The 27722-nt window shown below is 48.1% G+C and overlaps 1 protein-coding gene across 2 annotated transcripts in view; it reads right to left on the bottom strand.

Moving 5' to 3' along the window:
• EFHD1 (EF-hand domain family member D1) overlaps positions 1-27722 on the bottom strand; it is a 56187-nt gene continuing 28465 nt past the window's right edge. For both annotated transcript variants that reach the window (XM_070786894.1, XM_019957918.2), the window contains exons 2-4: positions 18542-18689; positions 10449-10583; positions 1-1273 (exon numbers count right to left, since the gene is read on the bottom strand). In XM_070786894.1, the coding sequence (XP_070642995.1) occupies positions 1139-1273; positions 10449-10583; positions 18542-18689 (418 nt within the window). In that variant the 3' untranslated portion in view covers positions 1-1138. The remainder of the gene's footprint in view (positions 1274-10448; positions 10584-18541; positions 18690-27722) is intronic.

The raw sequence follows: 27722 nt of genomic DNA, 5'->3' as shown, positions 1-27722 counted from the left end.
TGACGGCTAAGCCCACTTGCACCATTTATTTAAAAAGAATAGCTGTAAGGTAAAAATGCAGATGTTTTATTCATTGTAAAGACAGCAGTTAAAAAAGGGAAGAAATAAATATGACGTTAGAAATTATTTTATCATGTACAATAAACCCCTGATATCTGGGAGCAATCCCAAGAACTCATAACATGTACAAATTTGTGCTGAAGAACAGCTTCACTTTGAACACCTTAGAGCAGATGTTGGAAACTGGCTAGATGGTGAAAATGGTCATAGCTTTTCAGATTCTGAAAGACTCTGGATTTGTTAGTCGGTGATGGCAAGGGTCTACTGTAATATAATTTGCATCGAGTCAGAGTTAATAAGAATTGTTCTATTCATTAAAATTATTTATAATCATTCTCTCATTCTTACGGTTAAGCAGCACAGTATTTAGGAGAAGGGGGAAAAGGCTGAGAAGTGCAAAGGGGAAGGAAAAGGGAGGGGCCTAAGTGGAAATGCTAAGGATAAGAGAAAGGTGATGGGGAAGACCAGAATCTCCCATCTCTTCATTCTTTTCTGTCACCTCAGCAGCATGCTGTGGCCCGCTGTTGGAGAGGGACCAGACTGTGGTCCAGCCTGGCCTGTCTTAAACCTCACCATCACCAAAGGACAGAAGATGCAGGAGCATCTGGCAGGATCAGGCGAAGAACGAGAACAAGGAAGCTGGATGAGAAAGAGAGGAGAGACACAGAAAAGGATGGCCCAAGGAATTGGATGTTGTTAACATCACTGGCCTCCCGCGACTCTCTCCTCTGAGGACCACCAAGGAAAGAAGAATCTGCACGAATTAACACAGCAGACCACTCTCTGATGTGGAGGGGAAAAGAGACAGGAACAGGCACAGGCTGCCAAGTAGAGGCACGTTCTGGCTACAGAGAAGGGTGCAGGAGAGAGACCTGAGGCGGGCAGCGGGACCTTCTGGGAGGGGTTCCCAAATGGGGCTGAGAGCTGCCCCTGCCACCCCACGAGGCCAAGGGGTGTGCACTGTGGTGCGTGTGGAGGTTGGCTGGGGCAAAGGGTCAGCAGGGGTGAGGGTGTCTGGCCAGCTCTCCCCGGAGCATCTGTGAGGCACAGCTGTGGTCAGAGGTCAGGGTCAGCCCCACTAAGCACTGAAAGCGGCCTTGAGTTCCCGGAAGGCTGCTTGGCGGACCTTCCTCTTCTCTTCCTCCCGCTTCCGCTCATCTTGCTCTGCTTTTAGCTCCGCTTCAAACTTACTGGCACAGGACAAGGCTTGGACCTGTAAAGAAACAGTCAGGGCAGGTCAACAGAGTGAGAGACGAAAGAGACGCCTGGAGAGGGAGCAGCCCACCAAACAGAACTCGGTGTTCTCCAGCCACAGGGCCTGGGACCCCAGCCCCGCTGGAGGCAGGACCCCTGATCCACACCCTGCTCCAGTGGTCCCTGCCCTTGGTCTTCCCATGTTTGCTTTCTAACAGCGAGGATATCATCATTTTACTTGCTTCTGTGTTACAGATGCTCCTTCCAATCTGCTGGGGTTGCCTATTCCACCTGAGCTTCTTTTTCTTTTTTTTTTTAGCTTCTTTTTCAGGATACTTTTTTTTTTAATATATTTATTTATTTGGCTGTACTGGGTCTTTAGCTGCAGCATGTGGGATCTAGTTCCCTGACCTGGGTTCAAACCTGGGCCCCCTGCATTGGGAGCATGGAGTGTTCGCCACTGGACTACCAAGGAAGTCCCAGGATACTGTTCATATCCATGCCCTCTTCTACTTACTTTGCACCTTTAATTTCACAATGACATTCTTTAGTTCTAGGGGAAGTCAAGAACAAAATGAGCTCCCTGTGGGCATTTTGACTGGGACTGCATCAATCTGCCTGCGGCAAAGGGATATTTCTAGGTGTCGTTTGGTCACTAAGTTGTGTCCGACTCTTTGTAACTCCATGGACTGTAGCCCACCAGGCTCCTTTGTCCATGGGATTTCCAGCCAAGAACACTGGAATGGGTTGCCATTTCCTTCTCCAGGGGATCTTCCTGACCCAGGGATCAAACACCTATCTCCTGCATTGGCAGGCAGATTCTTTACCCCTGAGCCACCAGGGAAACCCCATCTTTAGGTGTACACTATTTTTAATAAAAACTGCTAGATCGCCCTCCAAAGAGCTGCTCCAATTTTCACCCCACCATCAGGAAATGCAAGGCTCATTTCCCCATAACCTTACCAACACTTATCATTAACCTTTTTCCTGTTTGCCAATCTGATGTGGAAGAAAAATTGGCACCTTCTTTTATTTCTTCTTCGATAAACTGGAGAAGGAAATGGCAACCCACTCCAGTACTCTTGCCTGGAAAATTCCATGGATGGAGGAGCCTCGTAGGCTATAGTCCATGGGGTCACAAAGAGTCAGACACGACTGAGCGACTTCACTTTCTTTCTTTTCTTGATAAATTATCCATTTATATTCTTTGCCCATTTTTCTATTCAGCTAGTGTTTATTTTTCCTTTAATTTGCAATTCTTTACATAATTTAGGTATATATTTCTCAGTTAATTTCCTCCAGTCTTTTGTCTTTTTACTTCAAAGTATCTTGGGTCATATAAACATTTAAATTTTGATGTCATCAAAAAGTTCACTTATTTCCTTTCCAAGTTTGTATTCCATATCATGTTTAAGAAGTTCTTCTATTCCACCCAGGTTCTAAACCCATTTTCCTGTAATTTCTTCTCATACTTTTATGTTTTCATTTTCCCACTTGGCTCTTTAAGGCCCCTGCAATTTATTTTAGTGAGGGAGCCTAATGGAGGGCTTTACTTCATTTTCCTAAGTGGATAGCCAATTGTCTCCACACCTGTTACTGAAGAGTCCATTATTTCCCCGCTGATTTGAAAATTATCTTTTCCATATACTCAGTTCCCACATGAAGGAGACCTGCTTTTATTATTTTCTGCCCCATCCCACTAACTGGCTTGTTTACTCCTGCGCCTGTGCTACATTAGTTGATATCACTGCCTTATAGAATGCCTTAATATTTATAAAGAAAGTAAGTTTTTTCTTAGGTCGAGGAAGCATATTTTCTTATTTTCAAATGTGTGATTATGAATGTGTATTAAACTTCACCAAATGTCTTTGAGACATCTACTTGCAATGGTCACATTTTTCTAATTTAACCTACCTATGATATGAATATATTTACAAAATTATCCCTGCCATCTTAACATAAATTTCAAATATTTTAATTGTATTCCATTTCTTAATGTTTTAGGATTCTTACAGTGATACTTATTAGATGGATATATAAATTGTTTGGTGTTATTTTCATCAGATTTTGTAATCAGATTCATAATGGCTTTAGAGAATGAATGTGATATAGCCTTTTATGTAAGTTTCAGGTATACAGCATTACAGTTCCACCTCTGAATACCCTACAAAGTGATCACCACCATGTGTCTCATTACCATCCATCACCCTGTAGTTGACTCTCTCCATCCATTTTTCCCATCTGTCCCCCAACTTCCTTCCCCTCTGGTTACCAAATCTGTTTTCTGTATCTATGAGTTTCTTTATGGAGCTTCCAATGGTTTTGAATTGATGCATCATCATCTCTCATTATCTCTACCTATGGGCATCATCTGCTTGATTTCTCTGTCACTAGCTTCCTTGTCTCGCTGTCTCATCAGTCTATCCCCTGGTCCACTCATTCACTTCTCTGCAGTGCTGCAGCTAAGATTTACCATTCCCTACAACGCTTTTTATTTAGTCCATTCTGATTTTCATTTCATTACATCCCTGGCTGTGGTTGTTTAGTTGCTAAGTCATGTCCAATTCTTTGCAACCCCACGGACTGTTGCCCCACCAGGCTCTTCTATCCATTGAATTTCCCAGGCAAGAATACTGGAGTGAGTTGCCATTTCTTTCTCCAGGGGATCTTCCTGACCCAGGGATCGAATCCGAATCTCCTTCATTGGAAGGCAGATTCTTTACTGCTGTGCCACCGGGGAAAACCACATCTATGGTAGCCCAATGCTGAGTCTCATATTTCAATGAAAAATTATAATATCCTTTTCAAATCCTCCCTGTACTTCACAAGGGTCCATTTCTGAAGACAAGATACCAATGAAGTTATCAGTAGGCAGTACGTATTATGTTTTTACTCTTTCCGAATCCGAATCCCTAGGGATAGGGTCAAGGAAATTATGTTTTCCAAACTCCCCCATCAGGTATTTCTCAGGCCCTTGGGGCCCTGCTCTGACCCAGCAGTTCTAACCCGTGGCTCCCTATGTCAGAGTCCTCAGAGACTGCTCTTTCTTGATCTTGGCAAGATGTCCAAGTTGGAGTTTACTGTCATCTACCCAGCCCCTCCCCCAAGTATCCCTAATGGTTGTAGAATCCTACAACCTGGGTTCAAGCTCCTATTTCCTAATGTGCTGGCCTCGCCTTTATTAACTTTCTAACCCAGAACAGATGCCTGAACAATCTTCACAACAGCAACTGTCACATAACTTCCGACTGCCAGGACCTGCACTTCTGCCGGACACGCTTCACCTCTGCCCCTCAACTCTACCAAGTCCCACCCTTGGACCAAGGACTTTGTCTGCTCCTGCTTGCAGGCTGAGAATGTGTTTTTCTTAGAAGCCTCACCAGGACCCACTGGGGGTGAGGATTTCCAGTTTGGGCTGGTCCTTCACTGAGGCTCTACCCTCCTCCCAGCATCCCCACAGTGGTCAACCGGATGGCTGCAGTCCTCAGGGACCCTGCCACCCCTCTCCTCCCTCGTTTAGACAACACAGAGGAATGCGGGCTGTCCACTCTGGACTCCTCTCCCACCCGCTTCATCCCTCCCCTTTTCCCTGTGCTCAGGGTGGACAGGAAGCAGACCCTGGGCACGTCATTGAACATCTCTGGGACCAGAGGCGCACTAGCTGCTACCTGCTTGCAAGCCAGTTGTTTGATTTCCAGGAATTTTATGAGCTGGTTGCTAAATATAGCCACTGTTAAAAATTAGATTTATATACTTTCACAATAAAATTATATTACAAGCAAAGGTAACACATACTTAAAAGTCACCATTTTCTGGTGACTGTGCTTCGTTTGCTACTATCTGTGTCCTCAAGGTTATCTGCGTCTGTCACATCTCTAAGGTGGAAATCGTGTATGATGACCTGGTACCATGAATTGTCCCAACTCTATGTTCAAAGGCATCCTGTGGGTTGCTTTAAAAGCAATCCCAGGAGGGGTACTCACACCTTGGAAGAACAATGCTACAAACAAGGGTTTGAGTATTCTTTCAGTGACTGTCTAGACAATCTTTTCTTAAGAAAGTGATGGTAAAATGTCAAAAATGCAGATTAAAGGTAAGCATGTGTAGTGTCTGTAGCATTCACATTATAAATGGCTCCAAAATGGAAAGGCTGTTCTTTCAATATTTAAAAACTACTATTGAATTCAGCAAGGATGTTGCTCACGTCACTGAGGAATGAATGAAGTTCTGACACATGTCTTTTCACTTTTTTCTTATAAATTAAACAAAATACTAAAAACATGCAGCTTGGAACTACATTCCTTTGTCAGTTGCAATCGTAGACTGCCTACAGACACAAGGGTCCAGCAAAAATCAAGGAGTTATTCTTTAAGAATAGATAGCCTATAAGGGGGCTTCCCTGATAGCCCAGTGACTAAGTCTCCGAGCTCCCAATGCTCGGAGTTCAATCCCTGGTCAGGGAACTAGATTCCACATTCTGCAACTAAGAGTTTGCATGCCACAATGAAGACCTGGTACAACACAATAAATAAAAACAAGTATTTTTAAAATACTTTGCTCTTCTGGCTTCCCTTGTAGCTCAGTCGGTGAAGAATCTGCCTGCAATACAGGAGACTTGGGTTCGATTCCTGGGTTGGGAAGATCCCCTGGAGAAGGAAATGGCAACCCACTCCAGTATTCTTGGCTGGAGAATCCCATGGACAGAGAAGCCTTGTAGGTTCCCAGTCCATGGGGTCGCAAGAATAGGACATGACTTAGCAGCTAAACCATCACCACTTAAAAAAAATAGACTATATGAAATCTACAATAAAAATAGTGTATATTTATTATTTGTACATTGCATGCTATGTATCCTTTTTATCAGCAAAATATATAATAAACTTAGGCATATATATGCCTTCTTATATATAAGAACTTATATAAGTTCCCTTCTCCAGGGATTCCCAACTCAGGGAGTGAACCCAGGTCTCCCACATTGCAGGCAGATTCTTTACCAGCTGAGCCACAAGGGAAGCCCAAGAATACTGGAGTGGGTAGCCTATTCCTTCTCCAGCAGATATTCCCAACCCAGGGATAGAACTGAGGTCTCCTGAATTGCAGGCGGATTCTTTACCGACTGAGCTATCAGGGAAGCCCATATAAATATGTGTGTGTGTATGTGTATACACACACACACACTCTTTGTCCAGAGAGCCAGTTGTTAAATATCGATCAACAAACCACTGTCTAAGCATCAGTCTCCTCATCTGCAAAGTGGGATAATAACACCTACCTGCAGAAAGCTTGTATGAGGATTTGATACGACCTGAATCTGAAGCGGTCAGCAGAGGGTCACCATCAACACTCACGTTTGCTAATCACCCACCTACCCATTCCTGGCCAGGTCAGAGGAAAGTTGGGGACCTGTGCAATTACTTTACTTGGGGTCCTTCTCCTCCACTATAAAAGTCCACCTCTCCTCTTGATTCTATGATCTCTGGGTACTTGTCCATCAGTCACTCCATTCTTTACGTTTTCTTCTCCCTGGATCACTTCCTTGTGACCTAGAAACATGCCGACATCTATCTTCCCTAGGCTAAAAAAAACAAAAACAGTTTCTTTCCTGATCCTAAGCTACCATCCCCACTTTGTATAGGCCTCCTCTGCCAACCTTCGACAAGAAAGTCAGCTATCAGGGCTCTTTCCCCCCAACTGCCACCCACCCCTTACCCTGTTACAATCTGCCCTCCCTCCATAGTGAACCTCATCTCTCAGAATTCTCCACTGACCCATTTGCTGGACCCAACACCTCTGCCCCAACCTCATCTGATTCAATCTCTTCTTCAAATCGCTCTTGTCCTCCATATTAGCATTTCTCCAGAGTTTCCTTGTATCTCTGATTATTTCCTTTCCCACTCTAGTCACCATGACGTTCTGCCCTTGGTCAATTCCCGCTAGTTCTCAGGTGTCAGTTTGTATCCCGTGAAGATAGCGCCTGTGGTCTGTGTGGCTAGTTGTCCATGAAACATCCATCCTCCCTCCCTTTCTGTCTATGATGCTTCCCTAGCACATGGCCCAAGGGCCTAGGGGAGACTGGCCTCACCCCTGGGCTCAAGGAGAGAAGCCAATCAGAGTAACAATATTCCAGCCCTTGCCAGGAGTCAGTTCAGGAATGGACAAGCATGGAAGAGATTATTCCATGACTACAGTATCTAGTATGCCTGTCTTCCTTAGCATCAGAATTGCAGCTGGGCACATGGATCCCCAGGAAAGAAAACAAAGGCATTCTCTAGCCTCCCATTTAATGGGGTGTGGCCAAGTTCTGTCCAATAGGACTGAGCAGAAACTAGTACCAAACAACAGTGTGCCCTTCAGATAAAGGGGCAGGTCTTTCCCTTGCCTGAAGTCACCTCGGACTTAACCGAGTCTTAACCACAGGCCCACCAGGGAAGTCCCAACACTGAGAGCTCTAGGGGGGTTGGGATTCATCCCACCTCCTCCCCAGCCCACTGTCACACTCCTCGTTGGACCTACAGTTCTTCTCCAGGCGTCTACGGAGCCTCCCTAAGTCCAGTCTCTCCCCAGGCAAGCGTGTCCCCGTTGTACCCAAGGCTGATCAGAGCAAGGCCCTGCTGTCCAAGACTGGCCACGCACTGAATCCTCCCGCAGAGCCCAGGGAGAGCTGGGTGAGGCCTGGGAAGCCGGTCAGCAGATAATTCTGGTGATCCACAGGCTGGGGAAAGCCTGACCCTCAGGGGAACTTAGAGCTTCCTGTCCAGCTGCGTCCAGTACAGACAGGGGCCAGCCTCCAAGCCCTCCCTGCCCCTCCCCACCCCATGCCTCAGAGCCTTTGCTCTCACAGTTCCCACGGCAGGAACGCCTTCTCCTCCCTGATTACAAGGTGAATCCCCATTCATCTCTTAACATCTGTCGCGAATGTCAGCTCCTTTATGGCCTTCTCCCAAATTCGGGCTATGATTTCCTCCATTTGTCATTCATGCCAACACTTCTTGAGGGCCATTATTAGCCAGGCACTGTAATTACACAGGTAACACACCTACTCTGCCTTTGAGTCTGTGGGTGAGGAGGCAGACGTATAAACAGAACAAGTTCAAAAAAATTTATTGTTATTCTTTTCATCTTTTCTCCTGGTTGTAAAAATAATGCACACACATTATAAAGCCTCACAAAATTATTTTAAAAAGTCAGTCCCTCTGACATCACTATTACTAATACTTTGGTATAAAACTGTCCAGGTTGTATTTACTATTTCACAAAATTGGCTTTCAAGCACACTGTTTTGCCTAATTCATTTTGGACATCTGTCCACATATAAGGAGATGACAGAGGACAAGATGGTTGGATGGCATCACCGACTCAATGGATATGAGTTTGAGCCAACTCCGGGAGCTGGTGACAGACAGGGAGGCCTGGTGTGCTGCAGTCCATGGGGTCGCAAAGAGTCGGACATGACTGAGCAACTGAACAATAAGCAAATGTAAACGCAGCTGTATCTCATTCTTCAAGGGCTGTAGCATATGCAAATGTGTGCGTGAACCACAGCGGACTCGATTCCTGGGTCACAGACATTTCCGTTACGTTCAGTTCTCCTCTATTACCAACCTCACTGTATGAAAAGCTTTGTCTATACATCTATGTGCATTGGCACGAGGGTCTCTGAAGGATAAAATCCTCGAGGCAGGGACTTCGCTGGTGGCGCGATGGATAAGGGTCTGCCTGGCAGAAAGATGCTGGACTCCTGTCTCCACGAAGCATCACTGAGCTGTGGAGAGCACACGCTGCTTTGAGGCCTGAACAGGCTGGGCTGTGTCACCCAGGACTCTCTGTTTCTGGGCAAAGAAACTCCTGGGATAAGGCAGGAGGGGGGGCTTCCGTGGTGGCTCAGTGGTAAACAATCTGCGTGCCAGGGCAGGAGATGTGCGTTCAGTCCCTGGATCAGGAAGATTAAACAACCAGCACAAGGGGCTGCTCCTGGCTGGAGCTGCCAGGAGTCCCAGCAGCTCACATCACGTGCGGGGTGCGCTCCGTGAGCCAGGCACTTGCTAAACGCTTCAGACGAAAGAAAGCATGTCATCCTCGTGGTGATCTCATTATCAACTCCATGGTACAGATGAGGAAACTGAGGCACCGACGGGTGGCAGGTAAGTAGAGGAGGCAGAATGTGAACCAGGTGGTCTTATCCACTGCACCCCCCCACCCGTCTCCCCAGCCCCACCCCCACCCCACCCCACCCCCCACCCGCAATTGCAGGGGGACATTTGGAGTGTTTTCCTGATCTTTCTGCCAGTGTGCTCTGGGGGGAGGGAAACGACAGCACCCAGACTGAGACAAAATCTCCAGAAACGTTCAATGACCGTATGAACTCGTGAATGAGCAGAAGCATCCAGAAGGCTCCAAGACCACATGCTGCAGAATCCTTCCCGGCTCCCTGGCATCGTCAACACTGCACATAACAATTCTGATCCAGGGCAAGCCAACAGGGCAGCCTTCTCGGGCCCCGTTTGTCCTTGTTTACACACAGGTGTCTAAGATGCAAACACAGAGGTAGCCCTTCAAGTAACTCATGTGGTTTGGGGTAGAGAGGAATTCTCTAGGAAAGTCTGACTCCAGAGTCGTTTGGGATCATTGCACCAGCAAGCCTGTTTGAATCTGATATCAGGAGCCTCCCTGATGGCTCAGTGGTAAAGAATCCGCCTGTCGATGCAGGAGACATGGGTTCGATCCCTGGTCTGGGAAGATTCCACATGCTACCGAGCAATTAAGCTCATGCACCACAACTATTGAGCCTGTGCTTTAGAAAACCTGGGAGCCACAACTAGTGAGCCCACATGCTGCAGCTCCTAAAACCCAAGTGCCTAGAGCCCGTGCTCCTCACAAGAGAAGCCACCGCAGCGAGAACCTGCACACCACAACTAGAGAAAAGCCCGAGAAGTGATGGAGACCCAGCACAGTCAAAAATTTTAAAAAGAAAAAAAATCTGAAACCAGGATCCAAAGCATTTGCCATTTGGCCATTTTCCCATTTTGTTTTTAATTTTCAGATGGCACACAGACACACACTCTCCTTTCCCTACCATCTCACGTGCTCAAGCGAGCGCCGTTTCCCTCGTCCTGATGAGCTGGTTGCTGGCTGGGAGCTCGCTGGGCAGGGAGCAGGGACACAGGGACTGTGCCGCGCAGAAAGGAGGCACCTACCTTGGCTTCAAAGAAGTCCTTGGCACCTTTGACGCCCTCCAGGGCAACATCGATCTCAGAAAGCTTCGCCAGTGCCATCAGCCCGCTGTCCTCCTGCAGTTCTCCCGCGGCGGCCTTGTGGAATATAAGCAGGAACTGCAGGGGGAGGTTGGTAAGGGTCAAAGTCAACGTCACGGAGAGATTTACAGGCCCCTCTGACCCGAGCTACAGTCATTATAGCCACGCCTATTACAAAGGGTGTATACGTATCCACATGACAAGCTATTTTTTCCCTTATCACACTGTCAACACTGAAAACATGGGGAAATTCCCTGGAAGTCCAGTGGTTAAGACTCCGTGCTTCCACCGCAGGGGATGTGGCTTTGATCCCTGGTAGGGGAAACTGAGATCCCACATGCCTCCCTGCGGCTGGTGCTAAGTCACTTCAGTCGTGTCCGACTCTGTGTGACCCCACAGACGGCAGCCCACCAGGCTTCCCTGTCCCTGGGATTCTCCAGGCAAGAACGCTGGAGTGGGTTGCCATTTCTTTCTCCAATGCAGGAAGTGAAAAGTAAAAGTGAAGTCGCTCAGTCGTGTCCAACTCTTAGCGACCCCATGTACTGCAGCCTACCAGGCTCCTCCATCCATGGGATTTTCCAGGCAAGAGTACTGGAGTGGGGTGCCATGGCCCTCTCCCATATGCCTCGAGACACAGTCAAAAAAACAAAACAAGGGGCTTCCCTGGTGGTCCGGTGGTTGAGCCTCCGCCTTGCGATGCAAGGGACACTGGCTTGATCCTGGTCTGGAAAGATGCCACGTGCCAAGGAACAACTAAGCCCAGGTACCACAAGTACTGAATTTGTGCTCTAAGAGCCCTGAGGTTACAACTACTGAAGCCTGCTCACCCTAGAGCCCGTGTTTCGCAACAAAAGAAGCCATGGCAATGAGAGGCCTGCGCACAGCAACAGAGAGGGGCCCCCGCTGGCTGCAATTAGAGAAACCCACGTGCAGCAATGAAGACGCACTGCAGCCAATAAATGAACAAATACATAATTTTTTTTTTTTTTTTTAAAGGCCCATCTTCCCACAGGGATGTAGGGGAAGGGGCACCCTCATGTTGATGAGAGTGTAACCTGAATCAAAATTTTTGGAGGGCGTTTTGGAAATATTTACCAAAAATAAAATGTTTTCACCCTTCTAATCATTAATTCCACTGCTTGGAATCCATCCCTTAAAACATGCACATAAATGTTATATCGCATAAAAACATTACATAAAATGGTTTAAGAAGAAGCAATATGCATAAAAGCAAAAAATTGGCCACATTCTACTTAACAGCCATGAAAGAAACAGTCCAGTAGATTGGTAGGTACTACTTTTAAAACTAAATAACTTAATATTTCTGAAATTTTAAGAAACCATTTCTATTTCCCATTTGTGTCCCATTTTGGCGTTAAACTATTTGCCTTCCTCAGTGTTTTCTAATTTAGCTCTGTCACTTGCCTTTCAGCTTTGTTTATGGTGGAAATGTTTTTCAAAAGCTATCAATCTTTGCTTTTCTCTCATCAGTGTTATGCTTAGAAAATCCTTCCTTGCCACCAAGGTTACAGAAACAATCAAAAACCTGTGTTTTTGTCTACAGCTTTTAGGACTCTTTAAAAAAAAACATGTAAATATTTAATCTCTGAAATTTATTCTGATCTGTCATGTGAAGTTGATCATTAACCTTATTTTCTTCCACATGGTTAGTTAGTAATCCCCACACTACTTACTGAATAATCCATCATCTTCCTGAAGATCAAAATGTTACCTGAATGAATTTGTCTTTCAAGTCAGTCTGTACTAAGAGAATACAATACATACAATACTCTGGAGGATACATTTTTAAATAAACAAATAAGTCAACCTGAAAGAGCAGTGCTTGCTCTATCTCACCCCTTGCATGTCCTTCCATCACCCCCAAGGCAGTTTTATGGCTTTTTTACTTCTCTTCTTTAAAATTGTTTGTGAATTTGTCAAACAGCTTCTATACCACTTGCATAATTTATCCATCTAAGAAGAATAGATCTTCTCAGGTGGCTCAGTGGTAAGGAACCCCCTCCCAAGGCAGGAGACGTGGGCTCGATCCCTGGATTGGGAAAGATGCCCTGGAGGAGGAAATGGTAACCCACTCCAGTATTCTTGCCTGGAGGAATCCACAGACAGAGGAGCCTGGTGGGCTACAGTCCATGGGGTTGCAAAGAGTCAGACATGACTTAGCATCTGAGCACACACACACACACACAAAATATGTATGCCTAAAGGGAAATTTCAATTTTCCTCTAAAGATTGTCTTCCCCAAGAGGAAAGAACATTTTCTAAAGCAGAGTGGGAGGTAAGACAAGCTCAATGCACTTTTTCCAAATTCCAGCTTGAGTGTCTCTTAATGCCTAGAGGGAAGCGTGTTTCATTAAGTGAAAGTCCGAGCTCCCATCATAACCACCCCCAAAACGCCTTGCCAACAAGTCCTTCTTTGTCATTCTTGCTTCGAGGGTCCTAACTCCGCTGTGGACTTCGCCAAAAACAAAGCAACTGGTGAAGCAACATGTTGCAGGACTTTCAGCTTCACGGAGGAGGCCGTCACCGGGGTCAGCTTGGCTCGACAGAAATGCCACGGTCACCCGCCTGCAGCTTCAAACTCTCTCACTAGAGGCCGGCAAAGACTCAGTTTGCGGCAGACTCTCACAGCCAGAACACTGGCCCCAAAGAAGACTTGGAGCTCAAGCCTGTTGAACGAGGAGAGGTTCCCCCAGGAAAAGGATGGGGGACAAGGGGGCTGGGGGATGGTGGTGAGCGGGCTCTCATAGAAGAGACTGAAGAGCCCTGCACACGTGAGCCTCAGACAGAGGGAAAGACTAAAATACCCAACCATCCCTCGGTCCCCTATGTGTCCTTAAAGCACTTAGCAGAAGCCACCCTCCTCCCCAATTCTTCTTAAGGAGGACACAAAACAGGTTGCCCCTCCGGAGCTTAGGAAAGACAGAGCACCGCCCCCAGCCTAGCACCAATCCTAGTGACCTGGGGCAGGGGAGTCTCTTGTCTAAAATTCATTTTTCTTACTCTGCAGCAGAGATGACAATGTAGGTGTTTACAGAAGGGTTTGCGAAGATCCTCTGGAGGAAGAAATGGCAACCCACTCCAATATTCTTGCTTGAAAAGTCCCATGGACAGAGGAGCTTGGTGGGCTAAAGTCCATGGGATCGCAAAGAGTCAGACACGACTGAGTGACTAAACACCACCACCAACAAAAGGGCTTAAAGTAATCCTCAACAGTCCTTTCCCGAGTGGATCCCGCCCACGAGTGCTCACTCTCAACTCTGCCAGCGCACAGGTAACCACCAGCAGCTCTGTCATAACTTAGGGGGTCTCCCTGCCCCAGCCAGTTAAAGAAAAAAGATTCAGCTCAACTCGAAACTCTCCAGCCTTCCATAGAACATGCCAGACTTTCCCATTTAATGTATCACAATCACCAACCCCTGAATGACAATTTCTCCAACTGCCCAGCCTTGTTTGTCTTCCTATTTATAGTCCACAAAGACTGGTATGTTGTAGAGAATTGGAAAGTGTCCTAGCTGTGACTCTGAGCAAAGAGGGGGGAGGGAAGGAGAAGCAGAAAACAAAGAAACAGAGAACTCACAAAGCTAAAAAGCAGTTTCAGACATGAGCTAGCAAATGCTTGTGATGAATTTAAGGGAATTTTAAATTCTGTGGCTCTGACTGCTGATACAAACACTTGCCCACATTAGTTAGAGCTTTTAGGTGGCGAGTGACAGAAACACACTTGTTGGCTTAAGCAAAAAGGAAGTATTCATTATACAAATAGGATATCTCAAAAGCCAAGGGCAAAATACAGTGGTCTGGATGAAGATTGGAATGGGGAGAGCCAATGTGTTCAAGACTGGAGGCCACATTCTCTCTCAAGCTCTTGTGTCTGGACCACATGGTAGAGAATGGCCACTCCACACTGAATTACCTTGCAGGAACAGCCACCTGCAGAGCCAGTGTGCCAAATACCAGGCCCAAATTCCCAGATACAGAATCCAATTGACCTAATCTGGCCACAGGTCCACCCACAGTCCAATCAACCATAAACAGACAGGGGTGCAACCCAGGACAGCCAGGGCTGCCAGGGACCCTCTCAGGGAGGGTAGGGTGGGAGGAGAAAAGAAGACCTACAGTTTCCAGCGTGTGCTTATGCGTGCATGCGTGTGCGTGCTCACTTGTGCCTGACTCTTTGAGACCCTGTGGACTGTAACCTGCCAGGCTCCCCAGTCCATGGGATTTTCCCAGCAAGAATACCGGAGTGGGTTGCCATTTCCTCCTCCAGGGGACTCTTCCTTCCTGGGTCTCCTGCACTGGCAGGTGGATTCTTTACCACTGAACCACCTGGGAAGCCCCCCAGTCCCCAGGACTGACAGGTAATGTAGTAAACCCCTTATCCAGCCTTTGTACGAAACCACCACATGTCTGGTCTTGGAGCAATTCTGCTTTGAGACAGATGTAATGGAATTAGTAAGGACTTTTAAGAAAAAGGGAGGAAGATATTAAGGCCTCTCTGTCTGCCTCCAAAGGAGACTGAGGTGGGTAGTGCCTGGAATCCGATTCTAGATCCCTAGAGCTACGGAGACAGAACTGCTAACTCCAGTGCATCCTGTGACTTCTTCCACATGTCTGTACATGTACACAAACTATAAATGCAGACAATTACCTTTTACATACAGTTTGGAAATATGCTTTTGTTCCTGCTTCTCACACTGTCGACATTTGTCTTCTGGTCATCAAACACTGTGCTAGATCATCGTTTTTAAAGGCTCCACGTGTGCCATTTTGTTAAATACCCCAAATGTGCACATATTATTTTCATAATTGGAAAAGAAATGGTTTAAAAGAAAGATCAATTCCCTTGAACGTTGGGGGAAAGTAGCAAACTGGTGCTTAATAGAGACATATTTTCTGTATCAAAGGGCTTTTCTTTAGATGTAACTCACTTCAGTCAAGTTAATCAAAAAAAAAAAAAGAAAGAAAGGGAATATAAACTCACCAAGCACCCACTAAGTGTCAGGTCAGGAAGGCACTATAGAAATGAGACATTTTATCTAGCTGGCAGCTCCTGCCACATGTGATGATGGTGGTGGAGCTGTTTTATGATGCCCTGTGGCACATGACCTGGATCTAACCAATCATAGTATCCTGGATGCAATGATTGGTCCAGGAGGTGGGCATGTACCCCTATGAGGGCCAATCAGAAGCCTTCTTCTGAGACTGCTATGGATTCTGGGATGAAGTAGCCCTCCATCCCCTGGGGCAATGTAGCCTGGAGCTGCCAGCAACCATCATGGCAGGCACCAGGGACAACAGCCTATTTGGAAAGAAAGGATGTAGACAAAAGCACAGTCAAGGTACAGCAAGAGAAAATGACTGATTACTTGTGTCTAAAACACTTTCACTTCATCTCCTAGGTATGTGAACCAAGAGTCACTTGCTCTTTCCTTGTTTAAATTAGTTAGCATTCTCTTTCCATCACTAGCAGTCAAGCATTCTAACTGATAGAGGCATAGAAAGAGAACTTTGTCCTCAAAACAGTCCCGAGCAAAGGCTTTTAACAGCCCTATTTTAAGGACATAAAAACTGAGGCTCAGAAATAATGTGTTCCAGTTATGCAGCTCTGTGTGGCAGATGGAGGCTGGGATGTACACCTCTTTTCATTACACAAACTCAGCATCAGCCCACTGGTGGCTTACAATATGGGTGGACACCAGCAGAGTGAAATCCCAAGAGCAGGAGGATGGGCTGTGGAGTACTGTTTTGCAAACGCATCCACACTTCCAAATCTGTACCTCTGGGCACAGCTCCTAGAGATGGGGCCACAGTGGGGCTCTGAATTGACAAAGGACTGAACGTGAACACCCCTGAAGACCTGTAGGTGGGTTGAGTACCCACAACGAAACCCTCTGGAAATGTCCAAGCCTCAGATCAAAATGGCCAAACCAGCAGCTAACCAAAACTGAGCATCTTGGAAACAGAGAGGGGTGCATGCGCAAGGCTCCTGGGTCAAACAGAGGGGAGGGATTTTCAGTTGGTGACTTGCACAGACGTCTAAGCACCCTTGATTTCCATTCCCCTGAGGTTAAAACTTTGCCACAGAAGTTCTTTCCCCAGCAGTGCCTCCAAAGCTTCACCAAGGCAAAATCCTTTACTTTCTATATCCTAGGGGTACCCAGATTCTTGTTGTCATTGTTATGTGTGCTCAGTCATGTCCGGCTCTTTGTGACCCCATGAACTGTACCCTGCCGGGCTCCTCTGTCCATGGGATTCCCCAGGCAAGAATCCTGGAGTGGGTTGCCATTTCCTCCTCCAGGGTATCTTCCCAACCCAGGGATCGAACCCACGTCGTCTGCATTTCAGGCTGATTCTTTACTTCTTGAGACATTGGAAAGAAAGAGCTAATGCCTAGCATGATGCATGAATAATACAGAGGATTGATATTATTATTATTACTAATTTGTAGTAATACAAATGAGAGGCTAGGGAACCAGAGAGACAGCTGCAAAGTTGAACGTGGTAAATGATGGTGGCAGGCTGTCTCCTAGGCCCAGCCCTGAGCCGGGATCTGATTTCAGGCAAGTGCTGACTTTTTCGGTCTTCTAGCTCCTTAGCTCTGAAATGAGAAGTCTGGCAGCAGATTACCCTGAGGGTTACACCCAGCACAGGTTTTCCATGATCTCCTCCACATCAGCCAGTTGAGGAAAGGAAGAGATGGGGGATTCTGAAGTTGATCTGTGAGCAGTGAGAGGCGCGGTCAGCTGGGGAAGGGACTCATGGCTGCAAACTCAGCTTCAGAGAGAACCGCCTCCACCCCCCCGCCCCCACAACCAGGAAGAGCATCCAAAGGCCCTATCTAGCCTGGACAGAAGACCAGTATTTGGCCAAAGTTCTCACCCTCAGAAACCAGGATGCCAGCACTCCACTGTTTCTGGAATAATAAAGGTTAAACACCAGAAGACAAGGACTGTCTTCTCTTCTTTCAGCTTCCGAGGGTCCCAAAAGAGACACGACTGAAAACGAGACCACAGCAGCTGGGCTAATGTCCAAACTTCAGCCCAGATGGTCTTGCCAAAGTTATTCTAATACCAGGTCATTAGTTAGTTAGTTAGTTCAGTCGCTCAGTCATGGATATATCTAAAAACCTTTCGATAAAACTCAAACACACAAGACATGCAATTCCTTTCCTTGTGGAGCTGCATTCTTGCCGTGGAAGAAACCCAGTGGCCTTGAGATTTATTCCCCAAAGTGAAAATGGTTGAGGTTTTCACCCATTGGGAAATCAGGTGAATCTATGTGCACTCTTCCAGGAATATATCTGTATGTACACAATTTTACCCACAATTCCAGGGGTCCAAAGACCAAAAACCTATCCTGGACTTGTTTGGAGGAGAAGGTTCAGGTGCAGAAAGTAAGACCCTTTGTTTTAAAATGCTTATTTTAAAAATTAATGGGCTTTCCAGGTAGTTCAGTGGTAAAGAATCCATCTGCCAAGCAGGAAATTAGGGTATGATCCCTGGGTCAGGAAGATCCCCTGGAGAAGGAAGTGGCAACTCACTCCAGCATTCTTGCCTGGGAAATCCCATGGACAGAGGAACCTGGCGGGCTATATCCACAGGTTTGCAAAGAGTCGGATAGGACTTAGCGACTAAACAACAGCAAGATAAAAATTAACAGTTTAAATATATTTTTAAAGTGTGAAACTAAAAACCACCAAAACTTTGCACCCACAAATATTCACTATGAATGTTTTGGTGACCATCCTTCCAGATGTCTCAATACTTACCATTTTACCCAAAGGAGGCTATCCTACCCAAAGTGACTTTCAAACTGCTTGCTGAGTGTTTTCTCATGCTAGCACTGTGGTTCACTAGCTCCTTAAAGATATGTTAAAAAGCAGAACTGCAGGTTAAATATCCAAGCAGCTCTCTAGATGGGCCCAAGCCATTGTGTAGTCCAGGGGATGGTAAATCAGCGGGTCCTCTCAGGGACCCTCCCCCTCCAGGGGCTCAGGGCCAGCAGGACGCAGGTACCTCACGGAAGCTGAGTTTGCCATCAAAGTCCTCGTCCACCTCCTTGATCATGCTCTTCAGGCCCAGGTGGGTCTGGGGGGCCCCCAGCTTCTCCATCATCAGCTTCAGCTCCATCAGGTCAATGAAGCCATCCCTTCCAGCGTCATACCTGTGGGGTCAAATGCAAGACGCTGGTGAGGGATGGCCATGGCCAGGACCAAAAGACACTTGTTAATCTACCAAATGCTAAATGCTTTTGGCTTTAGTTACTGAAAAACGACTCAAACAACTCCTGCCTTGCAGTGCCCACCAGGGTCACTGGGTTGGAAGGGTCCCCCACCTCTCCTTCAACACCTCTGGACTCTGCAGGATCCGACTCAAAGCGTGTCTTGGACTCCAGGAGTGTTTTCATATCTGTTAACGCCTTAATTAGGCCGTAAGTTTCCTGAGGATGAAAAACATGCCTGTTTCCCTTTATTTTTCCCCGTTTCGGTCAACAAACGTCCACGGAAGCTCCTAACGCTGGACAACGGAAGGGCTGCACCTTCCATTGTCCAGGGCTGCACAAGGCACCCTATGCACCCACTCTATTACACCGACGGTTCTGGAAGCTTCCTTCAATCACGGGTCCCTGGGTCCTTGCCACCCCATTTCCACCCACCTCTCCTCTCATCCACAGGTCTCCTGTCTCTGGAAGCTGCTTTCCCCACCTGGCACTCTGGTTTCACGCTTCGCCCTCCGGCTCACAGATATCCAGTCCCCAGGTCTGAATGGTCACGCCTGGATGTCACAGGTGAGCCAGGGCTTGGCACAATACTCTTGGCCAAGTTTCCACACAGGGCCAGCACCTCTGCTGACGGTGCCCCCAGCCCCCCAGCTAGAAGTAACCCCAGCCTCCCCACAGCAGGGATCCTGGCCCTGCCCTGTACTCCTGAGTGCCTGGGTCAGTCCCGTGGGAGCCTTCCCAGCCTCTGTTCTTCTGCCCCAGCCACTCCACCCAGCCTCACCCCCAGCATCCTTCTCTACACACTAGGGCTATTATGGAGCTTCTCACAGACTCCCTGGCTCTTCTCCCAGCAAATCCATCCTATTCTCCACTCCCCAGAGATCCCTTGTTACTGCGGTATGAACATCATGCATTAAAATCAAATCCATTCAGAACAGCCCAAAGATGGGAACAACCCCAGAATCCCCTGATGGATAAACAGATAAACAAAATGAGGTATATCCATACAATGGGACATTATATATTCATGCAATAGCATATTATTCTCCATTTAAAAAATGAAATTCTGGTCTTCCCTGGTGGTGAAGTGGATAAGAATCCACATGCCAACACAGGGAACATGGGTTTGATCCCTGGTCCAGGAAGATTCCACATGATGCAGAGTAATTAAGCACAGGAGCCACAACTACTGAGCCCATGGACAGCAACTACTAAAGCCTGAGCACCGAGGAGCCTGTGCTCTGCAACAAGAAATGCCACTGCGATGAGAAGCCCACTTATGGCAACTAGAGAAAGCCCTTGTAGCAACAGAGACCCAGCGAGGTAAAAAAATAAATAAGTAAAATTATGTAAAAAATGAAATTCTATACTTTGCTGACAAAGGTCCATACAGTCAAAGCCATGGTTTTTCCAGTAGTCATGTATGGATGTGAGAGTTGGACCATAAAGAAAGCTGAGCACAGAAGAATCAATGCTTTTGAACTGGTGGTGTTGGAGAAGACTCTTGAGAGTCCCTTGGACTGCACGGAGATTAAACCAGTCATCCTAAAGGAAATCAGTCCTGAATATTCATTGGAAGGACTGATGTTGAAGCTGAAGCTCCAATACTTTGGCCACCTGATGCAAAGAACTGACTCACTGGAAAAGACTCAGATGCTGGGAAAGAATGAAGGCAGGAAGAGAAGGGGACAACAGAGGATGAGATGGTTGGATGGCATCACCAGCTCGATGGACATGAATTTGAACAAGCTCCAGGAGTTGGTGATGGACAGGGAAGCCTGGTGTGCTGCAGTTCATGGAGTCAAAAAGAGTTGGACACGATTGAGCGATTGAACTGAATACATGCTCCAACACAGATGAAACTTGAGAACATTATGTTAAGATTGAAATATACCAGACACAAAAAGACAAACCTGCATAATTCCACTTATATGAGATTTCTAGAATTCCTAGAGTAGCTACTAGAGACCAGGGCAAAGGGGGTTGGGGTGGGAGTTACTGTTTCATGGTTTAGAGTTTCAATTTGGGATGAGGAAAAGCTCCTGGAATAGGAAGGTGGTGATGGTTACACAAGAATGTGAACATATGGTGATCTCAACACTTAAATGGTTAAGATGGTAAAGATTATGTATATTTTACCACAGTTAAAAAAAATTAAATACATGAACAAACAAACAAAAAAACAGACTTCTTGACTGTCTGTCCTGCCCACCCTCAATTCCACAAAAGAAACCACCATTGTTGGGAACCACACCACACCCACAGCCTGTGGGCATCCAGAAATCTAACCATGTGGGCTGGTGGTATTTTGAGGCCCACGTGGTCTTGCTGGAGATGAAGCCTAGTACTCCCCAGCGTGCTGTGTTCGGGCCACAGTGGCCAGCTCATGCCGTTCCTCCCACCCACAACATACCCCCACCCCGCCCTCCTTGGTGGCTTTTTCTGTCCCCCGGAGCCAAGGAGCTTGCCCCTCTTCCTCTGATCTCCAACAGCACTGTCTGCCCTCTGTTCTTCAGCAGATGCCACCTCCTCCAGGCAGCTCTGTGCTCCCCCTGGACTCCCACCACCTTCTTGGCTGGAAGGATCATGTTGCAAGATGCTAAAGTTCACCGATGAGTCCCCTGGAAGTTCTTGGTGGGCTTCGAGAACCCTGAAGGACAAGATAGGTGTTCCAGTGCGGTTTCGAGGTGTGCGAGATTTCCAGGAAGCAGGCAGAGTTTATAAATCACAGATGGACTAGCTCTGGATCTAGTATTATCAACAGATGGTTTGTGAGCACTTAAAAGAGGAAGCAGTGATTGCCAGGGGTTCCCTAAAAGTGATTCAGGGATTGGCTGTATTTTCTTGGTTTTTAACTTAAAGTAATAATAATAATAATAGTTTTATCATTCTTCCCTGGTGGTCCAGTGGTTAAGAATCCGCCTGCCAGTAGAGGAGACACAGGTTCAATCCCCGGTTCAGGAAGATGCCACATGCCTCGGAGCAACTAAGCCCGTGTGTCACAACTCCTGAAGCCCGAGTGCCTGCAGCCCCTGCTTGCCACCACCAGAGAAAGCCTGAGCACAGCAATGAAAACCCAGAGTAGTCAAAAATAAATGAATTTTTTTTAAAGAATTTGAACATTGAAAATAGCAGCTTTATTGAGATACAATTTATATACCACAAAATCCACTCTTTTAAATTGCAGTGGAAGTGAAAGTCGCTCAGTCGTGTCTGACTCTTTGCGATATCATCGACTATACAGTCCACGGAATTCTCCAGGCCAGAATTCTGGAGTGGGTAGCCTTTCCCTTCTCCAGGCAATCTTCTGAACCTAGGGATAGAACCCAGGTCTTCTGCATTGCAGGCGAATTCTTTATCAGTTGAGTCACCAGGGAAGCCCAAGAATACTGGAGTGGGTAGCCTATCCTTTCTCCACCAGATCTTCCAAACCCAGGAATCGAACTGGGGTCTCCTGCATTGCAGGTGGATTCTTTACCAACTGACCTGTGGTGGCTCAGTTTAAATTGCACACCTCAGTGATTTTTAGCATACTCACAGCGTTGTAGAACCATCATCCCTGCCTATTAATAACTCCTCAACATTTTCATCACTCCGAGAAGAACTCCATGCCCTGCAGCGGTCGTTCCCCATTCCCTCTTCTCAATCTCCTGCAACTACCGGCTTGCTTTCTGTCTCTACGCATTTGCCTATTCTCGGCGTTTCATGTAAATGGAATCATTCTATATGTGACTTTTTGGGTCTGGCTTCCTTCACTTAGGGTAATGTTTTCAAGGTCCACCCACACTGTAGCACACATCAATCACTATTTTATTCTTGTTATTTATCGCTGAATAATATTCTGTTGTATAAATATCCCATATTTTGTTTATCCATTCTTCAGCTGAGAGACATTTGAGTTGCTTCCACTTCTGGCTATGATGAATCATGCTGCTATGAACACTTCTGTCCAAGTTTTTGTATGGACATATGCCCTCACTTCCTTTGGGTTAATATCCCAGAGCAGAACTGCTGAGTCACAGGTTCACTTGCTTTTGAAACAAGATGGTCAAGCGGGTCCACCAGGACTCACTGTCAGAATCAGCAAGGCCCTCTGTCAGGCTTCTGGAGGGAAAGATAAACAGGGGTAGATGCCCATGCAATTCAGGGGCTGGCCTGTTAGGTAGGTATAGGGAGGCCACCTAGGAAGAGTGCTGACCATCACATTTGCTGGGGCAGGGCTTCCCAGCCGGATCAGTGGTAAATCTGCCTGCCCAGGCAGGAGACACACATTCAACCCCTGATCTGGGAAAAGATCCCACATGCTGCGGAGCCACTAAGCCCGGGCACCACAACCAAGAGTGGTCCCCATCACAGCACGAATGAACCTCGAAGACATCACGCTAAGTGAAGGTCAGTCAGACGCAAAAGGACAAATTCTGCATGATTCCAGCTGCCTGACATTCTGAGAATAGTCAGATTCACAGACAGAAAGGAGAATGGTGGCGGAGACAGTGGGGAGCCGGGAGTTACTGTTTATCATTGTTGGCACGCGTGCTAATTCACTTCACTTGTGTCCGACTCTGAGCCTCTACGGACTGCAGCCCGCCAGGCTCCTCTGTCCATGGGATTCTCCAGGCCAGAACACTGGAGTGGGTTGCCATGCCCTTCTCCAGGGGATCTTCCCCACCCAGGGAAGGCCCTCTCTGAGCGTTGCGAGCTGCAGTCCACAGGGTCGCAAAGAGTTGGAGACGACCTAGCGTCAACAACAAGGAAGATGTTTCTGGCAAAAACAGCTAACACAAGACCTGAAGTGAGCAGAGCTCTTACAAACAGGCCGGAGGGATGGTCTCTGTTACAGGGAGTCCTGCTCCAAGTAAACAGGCTTCTCTGGTGTGGAACTTTCCAAAGCCTTCCATACGGTCATGTGTCCGAGGGAAACAGCACTCGGGCCACACAGTCCTGTGTGTTCAGGGACTTTCCACTGAGGGGAAGCTCCTCTGAGCAATCATTCCAAGGAAAACACTTGGAGAAACAGCTTCTCAGGGCAATGCTACCTCAGAAAGGCAGCCAGGTAAACAGCCCCTATGTTCTGCCCTCCAGGCCCAGAGTGTGGACGGGTGTTCCCTGCCCTCTGCTCAGCACACGGTGCCAGTCCCAACAAAGTCTGCAGAGGAGACGGAAGCCACGAAGAGGGGGTGCAGCATCCAAGATACAGATCTTCCGGGGCAGAGGCTGAGGGTCGGGGTCCGAATGCGGAGAAGAAAGGGAGGGAAATGAAGGGAAGACGAGAACAGCTGAAACGCTCAAGGGTGAGGAGAAGGGAGGGGGCCTCGGGAACCAGAGATGAACTGGGATGAGATAAGAAAAGGTCAGGGAACAAGGCAGGAGTTTGTCCTCACCCGGCGGGGGCCCGGAGGACCAGGGCCACCCCCCATCATCTGAGCCCACAGCCAGCACGGGCTAGCCAGCCCGAAGCGCAGTCAGGCTGGGGCCGCGGGCAGCGAGGGGCTCGGAGACCCTACCCCTGGATTTCTGCGGGGTTCTGACTGAGAAGGCCCATGAAAGGTTGGAAACTTATCTTAAGCCCTCAAGCCTGAAATACTTTCCAGGGCTAAGAACAAAGGGCAAATGTGTGAGAATCGGCCTTGGTGAAGGCTGGGCAACAGGTGAAAGGAATTCACATTTCTTTAAATAGGCAGGAAATTGGGGGTTGACCATAGTGGGGGCAGAGGCCCACCACCTCGGAGGGCAAATCCCAGGCGGAGGAAAGGGTCCGCCATCCGGCCAGAGGACCCCAGTTTGGCCCAGGAATAACGCCTGTCTGTGGACAGAGAGGGGACGTCTCCGAGGGAAGAGGGGCAGGGAAGACAGGGGTCACGAGCCAGCCAGCACCTCCACTCCCAGGGACCTCGCAAAGACTGCGTCCCTTTGTTCCTGCCTGAAGCACCGGCCAAGCGCCGTCGTTAAGTCCTGGCCAGACTAAAAAGAGACCACATTAGTGGTGTCCCCGCCCTTCCCTTGGAACTGGGATTCGTAATCCTGAAGCACGCCCTCCTCCCTTTAAAGTGACCGTCTCTGAGGGTTGGTCCACAGCCACCTCCTCCAGGGCCTGCATTTGCAAGGGAGGCAGAAAAACCCTCCCAGGTGCCCCCTCATCCCCTCATGGTTTTATCTGCTCCTCTCAAAGCATCCGATGACCGTCTGTCGTCGGCGCAGACAATGGGGTTCAAAGCACCTAGTAACTACCACTGGTCTGCTTTGCAGTTCGCACACATTGTCTCATAAAGGAACCCTTTCAACATTCCTACAAAGAATTAATAATAGACGCCTGCGTTTACTCTTTATTGAGCACTTCCTAAGTGCCAGGCACTGTACTAAATCACCTTATTTAATTCAGCAGGCCTGTGAGGTGGTTATTAGTCACCCCTCTTGACAGGTGGTGATAGAGTGCATACATGATATTCCAACAAACAGACCACTGGTTAACTGTGAGAGTTAGATGTTTTACAATTTGTATCTGATGATGTTGGCAGAGATAACAGGAGCCGCGTTGCTGAGTCCTCCACGTGTGGGGCTTTCCTTCTCCCTACAAGACTGGCTTGAACTGCATCTAAATATTTTCAAAGCGTTCAAATACTTCCTTTCCTCGCCCCTCCACAGTTTACATACTATTTCAAATGCTCCCAGGCTCATTGGCATCCCCTTAAGTCCTTGGCTCCTCCTCTACCAACATCTTAGCTCCATTCACCAGTTTTTTTCCCCCTATAATTTAAATTTTAACCCACATTTTCCCTCTTAAAGGCAGTCTAGGATATTAAAAAGAAAAGCCACTCATGGTCCCAAGACACCCCCTGCCCCACCCCAACCTTGTTTGTCTCCTAGGGCTTCCTTCTAGCCCTCTTCTGGATTAGTGAGCTTTTTCTCTTGCTTTTGCTTTGCAAGGTCCACATAGGTTCCCTTCCTCTTGCTATTCTCCAGGATCTATGAGGGGGGAGATTCCAGTCCCATCAGAGGTGCACATGGCCCTGCAGATACAGGCCTGGGTGCAGTCCCAGCCTTGCCATTCACTTGGGAGAGACGGGCTGGCAAGCCCACTGCAGACTATCACTGAGCTGTCTGTGCCGTGCAGAGCTGTCGAGGGGCCAAAAAAGATAACCCACCAGCTCTGGCCCCTGTGCCTGGTAAGCGTGCAATGGGAGGGAGCTATATTTAAAAGTAGGACCTGTCGGCAGCCATGAAGAGGAAGCAGACAACTTCCAGGGCTGCTGCTGAAGAGGTACCGACACCCACTGGCCTCAAACAGCATCCAACACCATTAGCATTCTGGAAGAAACTGCAGTCCACAGCCTGCCGCGGCCCCTTGGGCTGAATTTCCAGGAAGCCCTTATAGAATAACTCTTATCACCCAGCCCGTCCTAATGACAGCATCAGATCTGCCCTCCAAGGCCTCACTTGAGGGCTCCCTGACTCTGACTGGGGCCATCACTGGCTGGTGGAATGGGGTGGAGTGAAGCAGGATGGTCTGGGTCCCCAAACTGGGCCTATGACCTGGGAAAGCCCCCAACCTCGCCAAAGGGGCCCTAAGTCTCACCCTGCCAAAGGCCCTGCCAGCAAGGGAGAGAGGCAAGGGGACAGGGGCCAGTTTCCAGCATCCACCTAGTGCTAGTCCGTGAATGGCTTGCTCTCTGGGCTCCACTGTGCAGAGCCCCTGGGTTTTCTTGGGTTTCACCTCCCCAGAATAATCCTGCTATCAAGGAAGAAAGAAGCGGGCCAGCCTTTGTCTGCCTGGGGCTCGGCCATCAGAAACCACCCTGGGGATCCCCAGAGGGTAGAGGGTTCTCAGGAAATGGCAGCGCCCCAGAAAATGCCTTACTCTTAATGTTGGGGGAGGGGTGCCTAGGCCTCAGGGCACCAGGAGCTCGAAACACCCAGCTTTCCCCCAGAAAGTCCTGGTACGGGAATCACGTGCTGCCTCTTCAGACAGTCAGGCTCTGGCCACTCAAAGTATGGTCCCCGGACCAGTGGCCCAGGATTGTCTAAGATGCAGAATTTCTTGTCCCTCTCCAGACCTGCTAAATCAGAACCTGCGTTTTCACGAGGTCCCCCCTGCTGCCCAGGCTCTTTCAGGTAGGAGAAGGGCACTGTACCAGACCATGCCCGAAGCATATGGCCTTTCCCAGGGCCTGTGGGTGTCCCAACAGTGTCTACCCAGATGAGCTCAGCCCCCTCCCCCAGATCAGTTCAGTTCAGTCACTCAGTCGTGTCCGACTCTTTGCAATCCCATGGACTGCAGCACGCCAGGCCTCCCTGTCCATCACCAACTTCCGGAGTTTACTTAAATTCATGTCGATTGAGTTGGTGATGCAATCCAACCATCTTGTCCTCTGTCGTCCCCTTCTCCTCCCGCCTTCAGTCTTTCGCAGCATCAGGGTCTTTTCCAAGGAGTTAGTTGCCCCAGGTCACAGGACTGGGTTCCTCCTCCAGGCCTCCCTGCCTGCCCCTTCTCTGAGGTCCTGGTTTCCTGTCTTTCTTGCAGTAGCCCCGGCTCTCAAATTATCTGCCCCTTCCCCCTCTCCCTCCTGATTCACTGCAGACTGAGAAACCCTGTCTCTAAGTGTGTTACCACTGCAAGGTAAATCAGGAGTCTGCAGGCTCTGAGGAAGGGGGACTCTGAGGAATTAAGCACAAAAGCCTGAGCCCAGAGTCTGATTTCCAATCAGGCTGCTCCCGGCTGCCTTTGCAGGACCACCTCCATTCACTCAGTCACCATCTGGCTCAGATCTACCTGGGGCCTCTCCAGAGATGAAAGAAAACACAGAGACCAGTCCCAGAGGGAAGGCAGAGGTACAGACGGCTGAGCTGTGATACTGCTGGAGCTTGGGCAGAGCTGGGTCTGACAGCAGCAAGGCTGCAGAGCCCTGGGAGGGAGCCCCAGTCCCCAGCGAAGTCCACAGGGGATGGGATGTCTCAGAAGTGGGCAGGGGGTCTGGTCCC

The sequence above is a fragment of the Bos indicus genome, chromosome 3 (genome assembly GCF_029378745.1).
Source record: "Bos indicus isolate NIAB-ARS_2022 breed Sahiwal x Tharparkar chromosome 3, NIAB-ARS_B.indTharparkar_mat_pri_1.0, whole genome shotgun sequence".
NCBI lineage: Eukaryota > Metazoa > Chordata > Mammalia > Artiodactyla > Bovidae > Bos > Bos indicus.
This window is presented reverse-complemented; position numbering and strand designations above follow the sequence as displayed.